Source organism: Triturus cristatus, chromosome 5_1 (assembly GCF_964204655.1).
Source record: "Triturus cristatus chromosome 5_1, aTriCri1.1, whole genome shotgun sequence".
NCBI lineage: Eukaryota > Metazoa > Chordata > Amphibia > Caudata > Salamandridae > Triturus > Triturus cristatus.
The window spans coordinates 802,383,787-802,402,577 of NC_140587.1; the positions used below are offsets into that span (position 1 = coordinate 802,383,787).

Consider the following 18,791-nt stretch of genomic DNA (forward strand, 5'->3'; position numbering starts at 1 on the left):
TTCTGGGGCAGTTAGGATACGACGTGTATGTGTGCTCAGAATGCAGTATACCAACTAGAGGTGTTGCTATTTTGGCACAGAAAAGATTAAATATAGAACTGACTAAAACTAAGGTTGATAAAGATGGCCGTTGGGCTATCGCTCAAGTGCTCTGGGATGACAATACTTTTACCTTCTGTGTTTTTTATGGGCCGAATATTGATGACCCGTCTATTATAGACAGGTTAAATATTGAACTATTGGACAGCAGTGGGGAACTTATTATAATGGGGGACTTCAACCTTATTATGGATTACAATATTGATACTACTCGACAACGAGCATTTCAGAGGATGCGTCGCTCACGAGCTGCACTTATCGAACTCGGACGTATCCACAATTTAAAAGATGTCTGGCGAACAATATACCCCTCTACTGCCGGCTTTACATACTACTCTGCCCCCCCACCGACTTTGCTCAAGAATTGATATGGTCTGGGCATCAGATAATATCATAAAGAACAGCTCCATCGAGTTGTGTCCAAGAGTTGCCTCGGATCACAATCCAATCATATTATCATTTAGTCTACCACGGACCAACCGGAAACTTAGGACATTTACATTTCCCAGACATTTACTATCTAACACTGATTACATAACACAACTCAAAGCACACTTACGTGAATTTACTGCTATAAATATTAATTCTGCTTCTCCAAGCATAGTTTGGGATACGGTTAAAGCCAGCATCCGCGGGTTCACACAACAGTTTGTTTTCAATCAAAACTCCCTATATAGACGTGGTTGGGCGGCTTTGAGTAACACCATAACTACGCTTGAAAAACAGCTCTCACAGGCTTTGATACAGGGCGTGCCAAACTTATCTGACATATGTCAAAAGTTAGCTTCATCTAAGCTCATTATTAAAACTAGACTTATGGAGAAAAACTTAAACAGTTTACAAAAATTCCATATATCTCAATATGAGAGCGGGGATAAGGTTGGCAAAATTTTGGCATATAAAATCGCCGATGATAAATCTAAAACATTTATAAAAGAAATTAAGGGCCCAAACAATTTGGTTTACACTCAACCCGAACAGATTCTCCAGCAATTCGTTGCATTTTATAGTACATTATATACTCCAGAGGAGCTACCTGAGTTGAACAAGATTCAAGAATATTTAGACACTAATATAACTAAAGGCAAACAGATTGAAAATATGGATTTGCTCTCTGAAAATATTACTGAGCAAGAGATCAGAAAAGCAATCGCTTCACTACCCTTAGGTAAAGCTGCTGGAGAGGATACAATCCCATTAGACATCTACCAAAAATGCTCGGAGGAAATTCTGCCATTACTTACTGATGTGATTAGTAATGTTGGGATAAATGGGGAGGCTCCCAAATCCTGGAATACAACCAGGATGGTCTTTTTTTTAAAAAAGGGCAAACCGGCGGATCAATGTGGGTCCTATCGACCCATTTCACTAATCAATACAGATGCCAAAATCTTCGCCAAGGTACTTACTTCCCGACTAGCTCCACTTATCCCTCATTTGGTGTCCCCTCACCAACATGGTTTTGTCATGGGAAGAGATACTACCGCTCATATTAATATGGCCATTACCGCATTCGACGTTGCCAGGCTTGGACCCACCCCACTCGGTATGATTCTATTGGACGCTGAAAAAGCCTTCGACCGAGTGGGGTGGGAATTTCTCTGGTCAACAATGATCACTATGGGTTTCCATGGTCAATTCCTCAAATGGCTTCAGGCTCTTTATGATCGCCCTACAGCCAGGCTCTGCTATGATGGGCTAACCTCTGCCAGCTTCTTAATTTCTCGCGGCACTCGGCAAGGGTGTCCATTATCACCCTTGCTTTTTGCATTGTCGCTCGAACCTTTTCTTGTCGCACTACAAGCAAATCCTAATATTACTCCTTTTATACACGGTCAGAAACAACTAAAAATAACGGCGTATGCTGATGACATCGCGGTTTATTCAACCAATATACCGTTAGCTATACTGGGAATCACCGAGGAGGCTAACAAATTTGGGTTAGTCTCCGGTTATAAACTCAACTCACATAAAACTCAAGTTATTCTGAACTTCAAACCGATGACTCAAATAGTAGGGACTTGCAGAACAGCCACTTACCTTGGTATTAAAATTTCTTCAGATACTAATGAGATAATTAATCTCAATTACGAGACTCTTCTTAAAGAAACTGCTACAACTCTTAAAAAATGGCACAAGGTCCCCTTAAGTATGGTTGGTAGGATCAATTTAATCAAAATGAACATACTACCTAAATTCTTATATTTATTTAGGTCCATACCTCTTTTCGTCAATAACGCATACTTTAAACGGCTCAATGGGATCTTTAGCAGTTACATCTGGGGATACAAGAAGGCTCGTAGGTCAATTAATCTTCTTAAACTACCTCTTAATCAAGGTGGCTTGACCTTTCCCGACTTTAGAGTATACTATTTTTCTGCTTTCCTGAGTCGTCTCCGTGGCCTGTTTGTCCGCAACACACAAGCGCTGTATTGTTATCAATTCGCCCTGGGCGAGGACTCCAATATGTTTCTAGCCAAAACTAATGACCCAAACTATTTTAAACGGGTAAAATTTAAGACGATTAGAGACACTGTTAAAATTTGGCAACTTATTTTAGCCAAATGCAATACGTCTTTGTTCCATCCTCAACTGCCTTTATGGGCTAACCCCGGTCTCCCGGACATATTTCATGATGGTATATTTTACAAGTGGAAAGATGCCGGAATTGAAACACTTGGAGATCTCTACGGTAATGACGGACTATTGGCCTTTGAGACGCTAAGAATAATTTTCAAACTACCTTCAGCCGCACAATTTAAATATATTCAGATACATGATTACTTAATACGTAAAATAAAGCTACTTAAAATTGAAGATTCAGATATATGGAATTGCTTCTATCCTGCTAAGGTTAGATCACTTATTAGTTTAGGCTATAAAGTTTTTACATCGCTTAAACTGGACGACTGTGGGAATATTGCGGACAAATGGAGTTCCCGTTTGGGTCTGAATATCTCAGCTAATCAGATATCATCTTCGCTAAGTAGTTTTAATCGCTCGGTCCAGTCTTCCAGCTTACGTTTACAACAATATAAAACAATATTTCAGCTATATTATACCCCGGAAAAAATCTCAAAATGGTCTAGTAATAGTTCTAGTAGTGAACGGACAAGGTGCCCCAAATGCGACCTGTTGGCTGCCAATCTTGAACACATGATGTTCACGTGTCCCCGACTTACTGAATTTTGGTCTAAAGTTAGCTAGGGTATCACGCAGATTTTGACACAACCAATTACAATAAGTTTGGCTAATGTATTGCTCGGCATCCCGTTGCTGAATCATTCATCTTTAGCCTCACAAACTGATCTTATTAATATTTTGATTGGTTGTGCCAGACTCATTATTGCTAGGACTTGGATCTCATGTAACCCTCCACATGTGATGGAGTGGTGGCTTCTTGTCAAAGAAATCTACATTATGGAAACTTCTCTAGCTAAGATCAGAGGTCACAAATTTCTTCAAAGAACTAATAGAATCTGGGGCGCCTCAACTCTAAGTAAAGATTGATGTACACATAAATGGTTTTTTTTTTTTTTTTTTTTTTTCACTGAGCTGATTTGGACAAAGCTGATACAATTGCTGATCTGTATGTATATGCCCTTCTTTGATTTGTCTGTTCGATTCGATCTATTTGTATAATTGTCTAACATCAATTATTATATGTTGTCCCGGTCTCCTGTCCTGATCTCAATAAAATTGTTTAAAAAAATAAAATAAAAAAAAAAAGATATACCATCCTCTTTTGTAGCTGCATCTGCTGCAGCAGATAAAGTATGTTTATTTTTTTCAGCATTTTTAGATTTCTTATTTAATTTGAGATGAGTGCTTCTCCTGGCTGCATGTGTGGGGTGTAGGGGCGTCTGGGAGTTTGTTCAGGACCAGTAGGTACTAAACGGTTTCAGTCTTTAGTTGTATAGCATGGCTAATCCGATGAAGATTCTACCACATACAGTTTTAACGATATTAGATAAAGAGCTCGTTGCTTACCACAAAAATATAATCACCAGATTATACACCGGTACATAGTGTATACATTTTCAAAATGTTATCAATATTTTCATCCTTAATTTCCCATCCTTTTCCTTCAAAGTAGTTTTTCATTTTTCAGTTGTATCTTATAAATTACGTTCCAGGTAGATTTTCAATCGTATGTTGAAAAGAACTGAGTTATACAAATCTGGCAATTGCAAACCATGGTTATTTAGCCAGCAGAGCAAGACACATTGTACAGGCTCATTCAGCAATTCTACCACTCCGCTATCTGGAGCTGTAAACCATTGGATAGCAGACAGATTTTACCTCTTATGTCCTCCAGCTCACATGAGCAGTGTTGATGTCCAAGAAAGCTTATCAATATGGACATTGTAATGGCTTCACGCATGTCATGAAAAAACAACCATAGCAGTAGGTGACCTCTTGTTCTACCGAACCAAACTCTGGAATATGCCTTTAAAACCCAACATAGTTCTATCCCTCAAATATCAATATTTAATATATTTCTGACATGCATTAATTGTGCCTGAATATCAGCTTGCCCGTTTCTGAAGCGCCTGATGTTTTAACATTAAGTAAAAAATTGCTGTTTTACTGAAATAAACTTGCTTGTCTTGTCCATAAAAAAGAAACTGTTCTGAAATACTAGATTTTCATTTCTAGTAAATATAGCTGCTAGAGACTTCTAGCTGCAGATTTCTTAACCTTAGAGTTATCCTCAGGCGTCAGACTGGATCCGGAATTGTTTTGTGAGCAGTACCCCTGCACGGCGGTTGGTGGCATTGTTCGGCTCTTTGTGGCTTCCTCGGTCTCATCCGCGCCAGAAGTAATATGCACGGTGCCTATATATGCGCCACCCCAGCACACTGACATAATTTCTTTTCTTTCTGCATCAGTCAGCGCAGACTTGGAGAAGCGCTACTCCCAGCCACTTTTTGACTGCCATTTTCTGACCCTTCTGTTATTGAGACTTTGTCTCCTGGTGTAGTGTGGTTTGGAAGGTTGCTTTCAAGCCCTGTGGTGCCTGTCATCGAAGATGGACTCACACCTCGTCGGTCTCTGGTGCCCTGAGCGAGATCACTATGCCAAAGAACTCCGCCGATTGTCGTGCCATGCACGCTAAGGCATTGAGGGAGGGGTCCTTCAAGCTCTTTGCTGCTCGACATGCAACGCCGCAACAGTCTCGATCCCCGTCCAGAGGATGGGCCTGCGATCGGTCGCAGTACCACTCCAAGCACTTGGCTTCAAAGTCGTCCAGGCATTCCGGTAAGACCCAAAAACAAAAGAACAAAATGTCGAAGAGGTCTTCAACTTCACCCCGTCCATCAAAGTCATCCATTAAGATGAGGCAACGTCAGCATTCGAGGCCTGGCTCTGTGGTTAAACCTGTGCCAATGCCGACTCCACGCCTCTCCGAGTCGCCTAGAGCCGGAGCGAACCCTGCCCAACTGTGAGTTTTATGAGGCCATACACCTCATATTTGAGCGGCCCATCCCCGCTTGCTCACAGTCCGTCTAGTGGGTTTGGGAGGGCCCCCACTGGTCTTCCACCGGTGAGCTCGCCCAAGGCGCCAGCCATGGACGGATTGGGAGCAGCACCGGTCGAGCCATGTATCAATAAAGCATTACAATTTCAATCAAATATGCACAAGTTGTTTTTTATTTTCAGCATGTTGCAACCACAGCCCTGGGACCCGCTAAACGAGGTCGCCACACCCCTGGAGTTTCTTAGCATAAGCCCAAGCTCTAGAAGTGCTTCAAATGGTCTAAAAACTGTTTTGGAGGAGACTTAAGATGACTTAAAAATAAATCTTTAGTGCGGATCCTGTGAGGACTGCCACAATCCTGGCAGCCCCACAAACATTTATATCTGAAAGAAACACGTTAGTGATAGATTCCTTACCTTAGAACTACCCCCAGGGGTCAGACTGGATCCGGAAAGTTTTCGTCAGCAGTACCCCTGCGTGTCGGAAGGTGGCGTTGTGCGGCTCTGTGTCCGGCATTGGCGTCATGGTCGCCGAGATGATGTCGCGGCAGCTACTTGGATGCCGCCCTTGCGCGCTGATGTCAGTTCTTACTTTTTCCACGCCAGCAAGCGCAGATCCAGAGAGAGCTGTACCCCCAGTCACTTTTTGACTGAGTTTTTTTCGAGGCTTCCCGTCCCGGCGGAGCGTATCCAGTCACCGCCAGCCTAACCACCCTTCCTGGGTCCGCCAGCGACTCTGACCCAGCTGCAGGAATTTCTGTCAGCCGTGGCTCGCCTCTTTGGGCCATCAGCCCCGCTGGTGGGCCTTTGGGCCCCGCAGGCCCGACCGGGGGTCCTAGCCCTTTACTACTAGCGGCTCCGGCATCACTGTCGGCTCCGGCGCCGCAGGGCCCCCATGGATCCAGGTCGTCGCCGGTTGACCTTGTAACACCTCCACCGACGTCAACCACACCGGTACCACCTCCAATGTCACCCGGCCCACCGGACGTTGTCGCCCCCGGTTTCGGCCCAATGTGGATACGGAGCCGGACCGGCGTCGCTCGACGCTGATTCTGACGCTGATGGGGGATTTCTATCCCTATGTCCATCCTCCTTATTTTCGGCCTGTTCACCAGCCTTCGGAGGAAGGGGATGACTGGGAGGGGTCTGAGGACACTCTCACAGCTCAATGTGAGTTTGACCCGGACTGGGCAGAGGAGTTGGGGGAGGCCAGTGGTCTTGATACCTCTCCTGACCTTGGCATGCTCACTTCTCCTACCGTGGCTACGGAGCAGGGTGTAAGTTACGCAGTGGTGTTGCGTAGGGCGGCCGAGGCCCTCCACCTCGAGCTCCCTACAGTGGCGGTCAGGACTAACCTCCTGACAGAAGTGCTTCAGCCAGCAGCTACCTCTGCGGAGCCACTGCTGCCTTTTACCAATACATTTTTGGATGTTCTTTTGGGCACCTGGTCCAGGCCCAACACAGGGGCTCCTGTGGATAGGAACGTGGCCCGATGCCATCGCCCCGCCCCGGTGACCCCCTTTTCCTTTCCCAACACCCCACCCCTCAGAGCTTGGTTGTCCAAGCCTCTGCGTCCTGAGCGTATTCCCTACTGCACCACTGGACAGGGAATTCAAGAAACTGGAGCACTTCGGTAAGAAAATATTTTCTTGCGCCAGTTCAGGGCTGCAGTCTGTGAACAGCGCATGCCTCTTGGGCCCTTATTCCCACTCTGTGTGGGATACGGTGGCGCGTGTGCTGCCTCAATGTCCAGAGGAGGCCCGGACAGTGCTTTCTCAAGCTATTGCTGAAGGGAGGGATGCAGCCAAGTTCACTATTCATTGTGGCCTTGACACCGTCGGCTCCCTGGGCAGGGTGATTCCACAACAGTGACTACTGGTTTTTCTGGGGATGTCCAGAACACCCTGATGGACATGCCCTTTGATGGCATTCGCCTTTTTGGCAACAAAGCAGATAGTGCATTGGAGCACTTTAAGGACTCGCGGGCTACGGCCAAGTCCTTAGGCCTTTCCGCCACATGCCCTCCTCTGCCTTCTGCGTTCCGCTCCTTTCGTGGCCACGGAAGGGGCGCCCGACAAATTTGCTTCAGAGCCACAGGCCTGCGCAGCAACAGTCTCAATGCTGCCACGGACCCGCCGAGCCGGGTCCGGGGGCCAGCGGGCGGGTCAGTCCACCTCCACCCCAGCCACCACTGCCTCCTAACCTTCCTAGTCTGGTTTTTCAGGCCTGTCAAACGCCAGTGGGCGGCAGGTTTAGCCATCACCTTCCCCACTGGCGCACCATCACTTCGGACAGGTGGGTTTTACAAATAGTCGGAAAGGGCTACTCCCTCCCCTTTGAGACTACCCCTCCAGCCATGCCACCCCAGTACCCCCGTATGTCGGGGATCACTTGGCACTTCAACAGAAAGTCGCTGCCCTCTTGGCCAAGGGGGTCATCGAGCGCGTTCCTGCACCAGAAGTAGGACGTGTTTGTTACTCCCACTTCTTTCTGGTGCCCAAGAAGGACAAGGGCCTGCGTCCTATCTTGGACCTCGGGGACGTCAATAGCTTCCTCCGGAAGGAGAAGTTCAAGATGTTAACTCTGGCTCAGGTCTTGTCTGCCCTCAACCTCGGAGACTAGATGGTAGCGTTAGACCTGCAGGACGCATATTTCCATATTCCCTTCCTGCCGGCCCACCGGCGTTACCTGCGGTTTACGGTAGGCCATGAGCACTTTCAGTTTACCGTGCTCCCCTTTGGCCTCACCAGCGCCCCTCGGGTGTTCACGAAAGTGATGGCGATGGTCGCAGCTCTTCTGCGCAAATCAGGGGTTCCAGTCTTCCCCTATGTCGACGACTAGCTGTTGAAGGTGGGCTCGCCCCGGATGGTCGTCTCCCACCTTCAGACTACGGCCGACCTCCTGTATTTGCTGGGGTTCTCAATCAATGTTCTGAAGTCGCACCTGATTCCCTCTCAGAAGCTCCTCTTCATCGGAGCGGTTCTGGATACGACGCACCTTTGAGTCTATTCTCACGAATGACGAGTCCAGGATATTCAGGCTCTTATTATGATCTTTCAGCCTCTATCCTAGGTTTCGGTCAGGATGACTCTGAGACTGTTGGGCCTCATGGCCTCCTGCATCCTGCTGGTCGATCATGCCAGATGGCATATGCAGGCTCTGCAGTGGGACCTGAAGTTCCAGTGGGCGCAGCATCAGGGGAACCTGTCCGATTACGTCCAGATCTTAGTGGGCCCTGTACAACAATTTCAGTGGTGGCTCACAAACCGGCATTGGGTCAATGGCAGATCCCTCTCCCTTCCCCAACCGGAGTACACAGTGGTGACAGATGCGTCCCTCCTAGGATGGGGTGGCCACATGGGAGAGGCGGAGATCAGAGGCCTTTGGTCTCCAGCGGAGTCCAAGCTACATATCAACCTTCTGGAGCTCCAGGCGATCCGACTTGCATTGAAGGCATTCCTTCCCTCTGACAACACCACCGCCATGTGGTACTGCAACAAACAGGGCGTGGTGGGGTCGTGGACACTATGTCAGGAGGCTCTGCGCCTCAGGGCATGGCTGGAACATCAGGGCATTTCCCTGGTGGTTCAACACCTGACAGGTTCACTGAACTTCAGGGCGGACGAACTCAGCTGCAGGTGCATGATGGATCACGAATGGTGTCTTCACTCTGAGGTGGCGCATGGTCTCTTTCATCAGTGGGAAGAGACTTGGTTAGATCTATTCGCCACCAAAGAGCATGCGCAATGTCAGCAGTTCTGCGCGTTGGAATTTCCAAGGTGGCACTCGTTAGGTGACGCTTTTCGTCGCAAGTGGAGTTGCGGTCTGTTGTACGCCTTTCCGCCTATTCCACTTCTGCCCAGAGTGCTGAAGATCGGGCGCGACCGGGCCCAAGTCATTCTTGTGGCTCCAGAATGGGCTCAAAGAGTTTGGTATCCCGAGCGACGCAGAATGACCATCGATCCCCCGATCCGACTGCCTCTTTGGGAGGATCTTCTGTCGCAGCAGCGGGGGACGGTCCTCCACCTGAACCTGTCCAGTCTCCACCTCTTTGCCTGGAGATTGAGTGGCGGCTGTTGATTCCTTTCGACTTGCATCCTGAAGTCTGTGATGTCATTCTGGCAGCCTGGCGTCCCTCTACTAAGTTGGTATACGTCTGCAGGTGGAACAAGTTTGTGGTATGGTGCACGCAAAGGCTGTGGATCCCCTTTCTGCCCCTCTTTCTGAAATCCTACTGTTCCTTCTTTCTTTGGCCTAGCAGGGCTCTCCTCTGGGCACTATCAAAGGCTACCTTTCTGTTATTCCAGCCTTTCTCAGGCTTCCTGATCAGCCCTCTCTTTTCAAGTCCCCTGTTAATAGATTCCTCAAAGGCATTACTCATCTTTTCCGTCCTATTCCCTTTGTAATGCCACAGTGGGACTTGAACCTAGTTCTCGCATATTTAATGTGCGCTCTGTTTCAGCCTCTTCACAACTGTCCTCTTCGTCTGTTAACTTTGAAGACTGCTTTCCTGGTTGCCATCACCTCTGCTAGGAGAGTGAGTGAGCTCCAGGCTCTTTCTTGTAAACCTCCTTTTCTGTCTGTCCATCCGGATAAGGTTGTGCTTAGGACACGTCCATCCTTTCTGCCAAAGGTTGTCACTGCCTTTCACATCGGGCAGACCCTCGCTTTGCCCACCTTCTTTCCGCCTCCGCATCTTTCCAGAGAGGAAGAGAGTCTCCACCGTCTGGACCCAAAACGTGCGCTCTCATTTTACCTAATTCGCGGGCTACAGTTCCGGGTGGATGACCACCTCTTTGTTGGCTACGTAGGTGCCAAGAAAGGTCGGGCCGTACACAAGTGGACTGTCTCCAGATGGGTCGTCTTGTGTTTTAAAACCGGTTATTCTCTGGCAAAAAAGGAGCCTCCAGTGGGGTTGCGCGCCCATTTCACCAGGGCGACGGCTTCCACTACAGCATTGGGACGTGGTGTCCCCTTACAAGACATCTGTCAGGCAGCTACGTGGACCTCGTTAGACACTTTTACTAAGCATTATTGCCTGGATAGCCAAGTCCGGAGAGACGGCTTCTTTGGCCGTTCTGTTCTCCGGGACTTCCTGGTGTGATCTTGGTTCACAGACCCACCACCAGGGTTGGTATTGCTGGGGAATCTATTCTAAGGTAAGTTATCTATCACTAATGTGTTTCTTTCAGATGCACAAGTTACTTACCTTCGGTAATGATATATCTGTAAGAAACATTAGTTAGTGATAGATTCCTTACCGCCCCACCCATCCTCTCAGTTCTGCGAACTGATTTTTAGGGTTATGGTCATCCCTTTCGGGGCCCTAATTTCTATGCACCAGTGGTCAGTATCTTGCATGGCTCTGCCTTCCTGATGCGGAAAGTCGCGTACAGAACTGACGTCAGCACGCGAGGGCGGCGTCTAAGTAGCTGCCACGACGTCATCTCGCCGACCACGACGCCAGCGACGGACGCGGAGCTGCATGACACCCCCTTCCGACGCGCAGGGGTACTGCTGACGAAAACTTTCCAGATCCAGTCTGACGCCTGGGGGTAAATCTAAGGTAAGGAATCTATCACTGACTAATGTTTCTTACAGATATATCGTTACCGGAGATAAGTAGCTTGTGTGATCATGTTTGTGGAGCCTGTGCCCTTTGTGGGGCGCTACAAGCGGGATATGTAATTTATAAATAGCTCTTGCAAGGGCTTATGTGGAGCTCCAGGTCCCCATCTGATCAGAGCCTTGCGATGGCAGCATCAAAGGGCCTTTTTTGTTTTAAATAGAGGGTGCCCCATCCCACAGCATTCATTTTTTGTTGGAGGCCCCAGGAGGAGTCCTAAGGCCCCTGGTGCACCTGCCTGCTCCCTGCATGCAAGGTAAAGCTGTTCTGTGCCGCACGGGAGCCAGCATCATTTCCTGCACCTGAAGGGAGAGCTCCATGCTCGCCCACTGCCTACTCTATAATTTACTTAATTTCCTTTCACCGATCTCAGAGCCACTGGCCCCCCAGGGTTTTCAGGAAGCACCAAGAGTGGAGAGCTTCTTGCGCCGGTTCCCAATCCAGTCCCCCTGAGGAACAAAGCTTCTTTTGTCATTTTCTCTTTCCCCGTTAGACCATTTTGGACACTTTTGGGGTCGTTTTGTTCCTGATGAGCTGTTCTAACCACTGGTATTCTCTTCAGGCTTCCTGCCCCCTCTAAGCCCTCTCCAATCATGGCCTCGGGAGTCAGGAGTCTTCCTGGGCCTAGCATGACTTATCAGTGGGAAACTTTCCATGAAAAAGCCAAAATAGATGAAACTTTTCCCTAGCAAACTTTCTTTTCAGTACTACACCAATACTATCCACCCACCCATTCTGAGTAGTGGGTTTGAAGATTGTTGCAACCCTCAATAAGGTCCCAATTTAGTTTCTAAAAACTGCAGTTTTTATCAAACAAGTCAGCCTCGTATCTGCCTCTGAGGGCATCGGGCACAAAAGGATGGAACTAACATTAGTGGGCTGGGGTGGTGCCTTATATGATACCATATCCCCGGTGACTCCTGAAGCCGAGGCACCACCTAGCAGCACAGGTGAGCTGTTTAAGGTTTTTTTTTTAACCATTCTGGCACCTGGACGGGTATAAGCAATTCTTCAGAAAAGATAGAGTACCCACCAGAAAGATTGATACTGAAGGTACCGAACTGTACATCATGCCCAATCCACCTAAGCCATGACAACCATTGTCACGTTTGATACACAAGTCTGAATATTTGTATCCGTCTTTTTGGCTGCTCCGCGTTTGTTCTGGAAATGTTAGCTCCTGAATGCCTTGGCGCATACCTGAGCTTAAAAAATGGTTGTTTGTGGTTACCTGAAGCCTAGCGCGCACACACGTTTTTGTTCTCTGAGAACAGATTATTCTAGATATACTTATTCTCATTAGCTGGAATTGGGAGGACCAAAGAAAAGATACCTGTACGATGTATTTTTTTGTATTGTTTCCTAGGCTCATTAGAAATGCCCACTTTCCATCCTGGCTGTTAAAGCAACACGGGTTGTTAGTGGTCTTAGCATTTAGAACTTAGGTTGACGTGCCATATGGGAAGTGATAGAACTAACCACGGCAACTGATAGAAGCAGTTTACAAGCTGCATGCTTTTTAATAGCGTTTAATGACCATCTCCTGTCCAGCGCGAAGGTGTGACGTTTGCTTTCGTTGACAATAGGTGACAGCTGATAAATAAGAGCCAGGTTTACATAATTTAGTATTTGTTGTGGTTTGTTGCATTTTTTTATTTTAAAGTATGATTTAATTTATACATTTTGTTGTTGTTAATTTTTTATCTTTTTAGGTAAAATCAATTAAAACTCTTCCCTTATATCATGGGAGCATTGTGCAGTTCCTTCTTCATGGAGATCATGAAGGTGATGTGTATGCAACTGGAGGAGAGGTTCAAATTACCTTGGTGAGTCTTTGAAAATCCAGGTAGTGTTATTTTAATCAGTGAACTTTCAAGACGTAGCTGCATGCTAGCTGTACTTTGTGCAACATGCTGTTTTGGAAAAATAGTGAATATTCTTTAAATGAAGCATATGTAAATTGCAGTGGACTTAGATACGTTTCTGTAATATATGTATGGCCTTTAACATTTCAGTGTAAGGGTATACTTCACATTGATGGAACAAATGAATCTGTGGTGTGTGTTACCATCTAGCCTGAGATTACGCAGAGGCACTAAAGCCTGATTTTTTTTCTAATGTAACACTAACATTGGAGTTTCACGTGAAAAGAGGAACAAAGTTGTAGTGTTATGTATGATAGCAATTCAGGCATTAAGAAAGGTGGAAAAATCTTGACGACTGTCATTATTAAGGAGAAAGCATAAACTGATGTTATATGCGTGCATATGCTCTAGTATGTAATCTGAGCTATCAGTGCCAGTTAACAATTGCAGAACCTTCCCAGGATTCTGTATCAGCTGGAATACATCTCCAAAGAAGAGCATGAATGGCGGATGAAGTGTTTGCACCCATTAGTGATGTTTGGAGGATGGAGTTGATGACTGTCAGTCTGCTTTTGGCATTGATATGCCAAGGAAGTTAATTCAATTGAGGTGCACTTAATGTCACTCATAAATAAAAAAACAAAAGGACTTGTATAGCTGGTGGGCCTTGAATTTGAGCATTTTGGGAAAAATGAATGTAGGTAATATGAGGATTTGTACTCAACAACTGTATGTATATTAAGCAACATCCACCCTAACACCCTTTCAAAGAACTATACAATTGAGAGATTGCGTAAGAATTCAATTTAAAGAGAAGAAATTTAATGTTCTCCTTATAACGCTTTCATGTCTAGGAGCTCCAATGAGCTTTAGTCTCCCAGTTATCAGGAATTACTGGAGAGGACAGGTCGTGGTGCAGGCTGCACAAGTTACGATGTAGGTATCAATATGGAAATGTGTCACAGTGATGCAAACTTTAGATGCAAATCAGGGCAAAGCTAGTTCACCACTTAACTGGTTCTCACAATAGTCTGCTATGAGTTCAAATATTACTTATGGACGTAAACAGAGCAGTGGTATTTGTCATAGATAAATGCCCCCCTTCCCCTAACCCACACTCCCCAACTAACTGGGTTGGGTGTTGAGCTTGGATAGAAAAAGGATATGCTGTGTACTGTGATTATATCATTTTATCCAGCTAGGTATCTAGGTAGAATTGCTTAATTCAAGAATTTTCAATTGAATAATAATTTGCATACCACTGAGATATGGAATTATTTAGTGATGATGAAATCAGTGGAAACTTAACGCTGAATAAATCTGATCAATCTTTATGCAACTATGATTCTCATTGGTATTGTTTGATACAGAATATTACATTAGGAGGCTAAATAATCTCATGCAATCAGTGCCGTAGTATTAATAATTTGATAATCAAAAAGGACCACCACAATTAAAATAAAGCAAAAAGAGTAACTGTATCTCTTTCAACAATACATACATATGCAGGGGTGTGGAATTTAATAAAATATCTTCTCGTCATTGGGCAGGTTGCTTCATAAATCTACTTGCACCTTAACAAATTCCACCTGTCCCCTTTGGGCCTTATAATGTGACGACAGATTATGGCAGCAATCACATTATATAGGAGTTCTGATATAGCCTCTCTGATTATGCCAGCGCTCATACCATAGTAAGGTTTGAATACTAGCGATTTCCTTATTTTGCCACGTTTTCGCAGATCTAAATACTTAGCCTGAAGGTAATTGTAAGCAATAGTTCTAGGGTTGGGATACCCTTTTGAGTCGGTGCAAACCTACTAACTTGCATGTGTTAAGGGTTTTCACCAACTTTTCTCTAATCTTTTCCCATACTGAGAAAGGTTGGAAATTTATTCCTAACAACGGCAGACGTAAAACTTCTTCCAGGACTGGAAAAAAAGTGGTTGGAGGGAAAGTGAACTTGCAAACACTCAACAGATTTTCGCATGAGCAAATCTACATATGCTTATTGGCTCATGCTAAATGCAGTTCACAAATATTACTATTTCTTGGCTTACTTCTGTAAATTGTTATGAATCCACGAAAGCCGTAAATCTGCACTTAATGCAAAGACGTGTACTATGGTTGCACTTTTGCGATTTCTTTAAATAATTTGGCCCTTAATTAGTTCTGGCGTCAACCATGAACTTTCGCGTTTATTAAAATTGTCTATTGGCTGGCTTCACTGTGAATGACAGTATTTTCTTACACAAGAAGCATATCTGCACAAAAAGTAGTTTAGTGCCAGGAACTACTGTAGCAATGTGTGCTTTTTGAGATCAAAAACTATTTTTGATTTTGACAATGTTTATTATAGTGGTGAGGGCCCGGCAGCTCCCACAACAATAAGGTTTAAAAAACCATGCCTAAACAAGACACTCATTGATAAAACCAAAAGGCTGACCACCAAATTCAGACCTACTGGCTTTGCCACTGCTTGTTTATTTGTTTCCCATAATCGTATTGAAACTGGTTTCACTGATTTGCCACGAATATTTTTGTGAAACACATTTTTCTAAGTGATGCTTCAAAGAAATGGTACGTAAAATTTTACAGTTCTTTTAGCGAAATGCTTTTTTTCCTACTTACATTTTTTTGTTGACATTTTATTTTGAAAGCAAAGAATCGTCAATCTTGCTTTAAGGCTTCTGCAAATATTTGCATCTAATCAGATAGCATTCTGAGAGCATTATACATCGCCTCATATTGCTAAACTTTGAAAACATGTGTACACATTTTTAGACTGGAACCACGGTCAGTAGTGCAGTCCGAGCTTAAAATATTAACTTAGTGCGCTCATTCTAATAATAAAGGCTTTGCATTAGTCAACCATAAATACAAGTTTGAGCAGCATTAATACTTGGACACAAATATTACCTTAACTGCAGACCGTGCCCTTCCCTGATCCATAATGTGGTACTGTAAACTGGCAGCCAGAGGGTTTGTGTGTAAGGAGGTTGGGCCAACTTGTCCCAAGGACAAAATACACATGAAAACTTGTTGCTCTTGACCACAAACAATATGTCCTGGGCGACGGGCTATAGGAATTCCACATCCCTGCATATAGTACATCTGTGAAAACCAATGTAGTGCATTCTGCTCCCAGTACACCAACCAACAGCAAAACCAAATACAGCAGTAGGAGTATATGGAAAAGCTGATGCGTTTGTAACAAACAGCCGCTTAAAATTCTTGACCTAGTCCATTTGATAAAATGAACAGTCCCTTTGTTTTTTACTTATCTGCGTTGATGACATTTCAACCCTTATTTGGGATACAAAGGTCTCATCAGGACTAGAGGAATATGGGGACATCTGTAATAATTGAGAAAAAACGGTGGTCCATATCATATGCAACGTGAGTATGTGCGAAGAGTCTACCTGAACTTCCCTAATTGATAGGGGACAGAACTTGGTAGCATCTGTTACGATTGTGCCCCATTAAAATAACGCGTGCACCCTTGTGAATAGGGAAAATATGTACTCACTCAGGGTAACATTGCCTGTAAGGGTGAAAAGCACAGGTATTGGTGAGCATGCCACAAAAAAAAATAAACCGGGGTCATCGCTGATACTCATTAACTTAGCCTGAGGCTAACCTGAATGGACAGGAACCACGGCAAACAGTGAGTGCGGAGTTGCAGTGATGAAACGCTTGAGAGGAGGGTGCAAGATTGCTCCAGAATGGGGCTTGAAACATGCTCTGCGCTTCAAGTCACAACAAGAACAGGGATACGGTCACCTCTTGTCACAGTGGAAGAGGCACAACCCTACAGAAGGCTGCCGATGCTCAGGAGTAACAAAGTAAACTATATGATATCAGCCCTGATATCGCAAGTGGACATATTGCTGCAAGAAAAGCAAACATTATAGTGATTGAGAACAATCATTTTAAGCCCAATAAGAAAGTGCTAAACAATCAAATAGCAAAAACAACGGGGGTGTGGGGTACATGCAACAAATCCACTGTGGGATGCTACAGTCGGCCCTTGAGCATGCTAAAGAGGAATTGAAAGCCATTGAGGAATTGGAGAGAGAACATCTCCAGTATTGAATCATTTATACATTCACATACTTGAATCTTCCCTGTCGTCATGGTGCGAGCCCCACGGTATTTAAAATGAGCAGTACCATGTAAGTACACTAAAAGACATAGAGAAAGTAATTGACATTGTTAACCAATTCACATTGTTTTAATAGACTCAAACATCAGCCAATCAAAGACAAGATCCTGAACCATGCTTCACCTACAAAACAGCAATACCGCTGATTTCGAATAGCATGCCATGTGTGAAGGAGTCTCCTTGAGCTATGCTCTGTTGTTTCAGATTTGTCAACTTTTGAACTTTGTCTTCTCATAGAAAGGAAACATTGGACTGCTCCAGCTCTGAGGTACAGTTTTATTCAGTATTTTTTTACATCAGTGGTTCCCAAACTTTTGTTATTAGAATCCAGGGACCCCTCCACGAATCATTACTGGAAGCCAGGGACTCTGGCCTAAGCAATGTTGATTATTTGATCTGCAAAACAATGCACAAAAAATGCTGGAAAAAACAATCAAACAAATACACAAATGACACATTTTATTTAATTTGCAAACACATATAAATAAAAAAGAAATCAAAATGTAATTTTAATAGAAAGGTTGTAGCTTTTCTACATTTAATTGAGGCCACTCATCATCCATACTACATTCTGAATGAGGCGCCTCCACTGCTCCCACGAATCAATCTAAGGTACTGATTACATTTTTAGCCTCCATTTTCAAATTCCTTCACATTTACATTACGTTTTAAAATGTTCAATTGCACCTTATCTTCGTTATTTATATACACTTGATTAATCTGTTTATATTATTTGGTCTTCAAAGTAGTCGCAGACCCCCTATGGAGGCTTCGGATTCCCCCAGGGGTCCGCGGACCCCAGTTTGGGAACCACTGTTTTACATCATGTCAGAGGGATCTAAGAAAAGGCTTTTCAGGCCCTGTAAATCTTGTGGAAAACCAAAACTTTTCTTAGAAGATCCCCATAAGGAGTGTCTATACTGTTTACATCCTCATCACAAACCTAAAGTCTGTAAACACTGCAGAATGTTTTCTGCCAAGACATTCAAGGACAGGGAAGCCAAACTACCCCTATGGCTCCAAAAGAAGTCTGTCAGAATCTAGTTGTGATGAGGATGAGGGTTGAAGTCGCTCTCCACCCGATCGTAAACTGAATAATGTTTCATAGACCCAAAAAGACTGAAAGCTACTGTAAAAAACTCTGGATCTGAAAAATCCGTCCCTAGAGACTCCGGATTCTTCTGCCTCTTCTTCAGTGCCTGTCGCTCCTCAGAAAGAGTCCTCGTCGACGAAAATTAAACCATCTACAGACCCGACGACGACAGCTGTGTCAATGAGAACTTTGTTGACAATTCGTTCCCCATCACTTCCAGTCACCACAGTGATGACGGTAACTCCGACAACGTAGACGACAAAAATCAAAGACGACCACCACCTAGTCATCGTCGACTGCCATCTTGTCACAGGGACTTTGAAATCTACAATCTCGAGACCATCTTCAGTGGCCATAATGATTCGAAAGAAGATCACTTCTTCGTCTGCGACATCATCGGCGAGTGAGTTGACGAGACAGAAAAAACGCTGTACTCTTTGCTGAAGGGGCTTCTATATGACCG

General features: G+C 44.8%; 1 protein-coding gene across 1 annotated transcript in view; it reads left to right on the forward strand.

The window, feature by feature from the left end:
• SMCHD1 (structural maintenance of chromosomes flexible hinge domain containing 1) overlaps positions 1 to 18,791 on the forward strand; it is a 1,955,900-nt gene that overhangs the window by 396,345 nt on the left and 1,540,764 nt on the right. Inside the window, exon 14 of the mRNA XM_085605822.1 lies at positions 12,919 to 13,032. Within this exon, the coding sequence (XP_085461948.1) occupies positions 12,919 to 13,032 (114 nt within the window). The remainder of the gene's footprint in view (positions 1 to 12,918; positions 13,033 to 18,791) is intronic.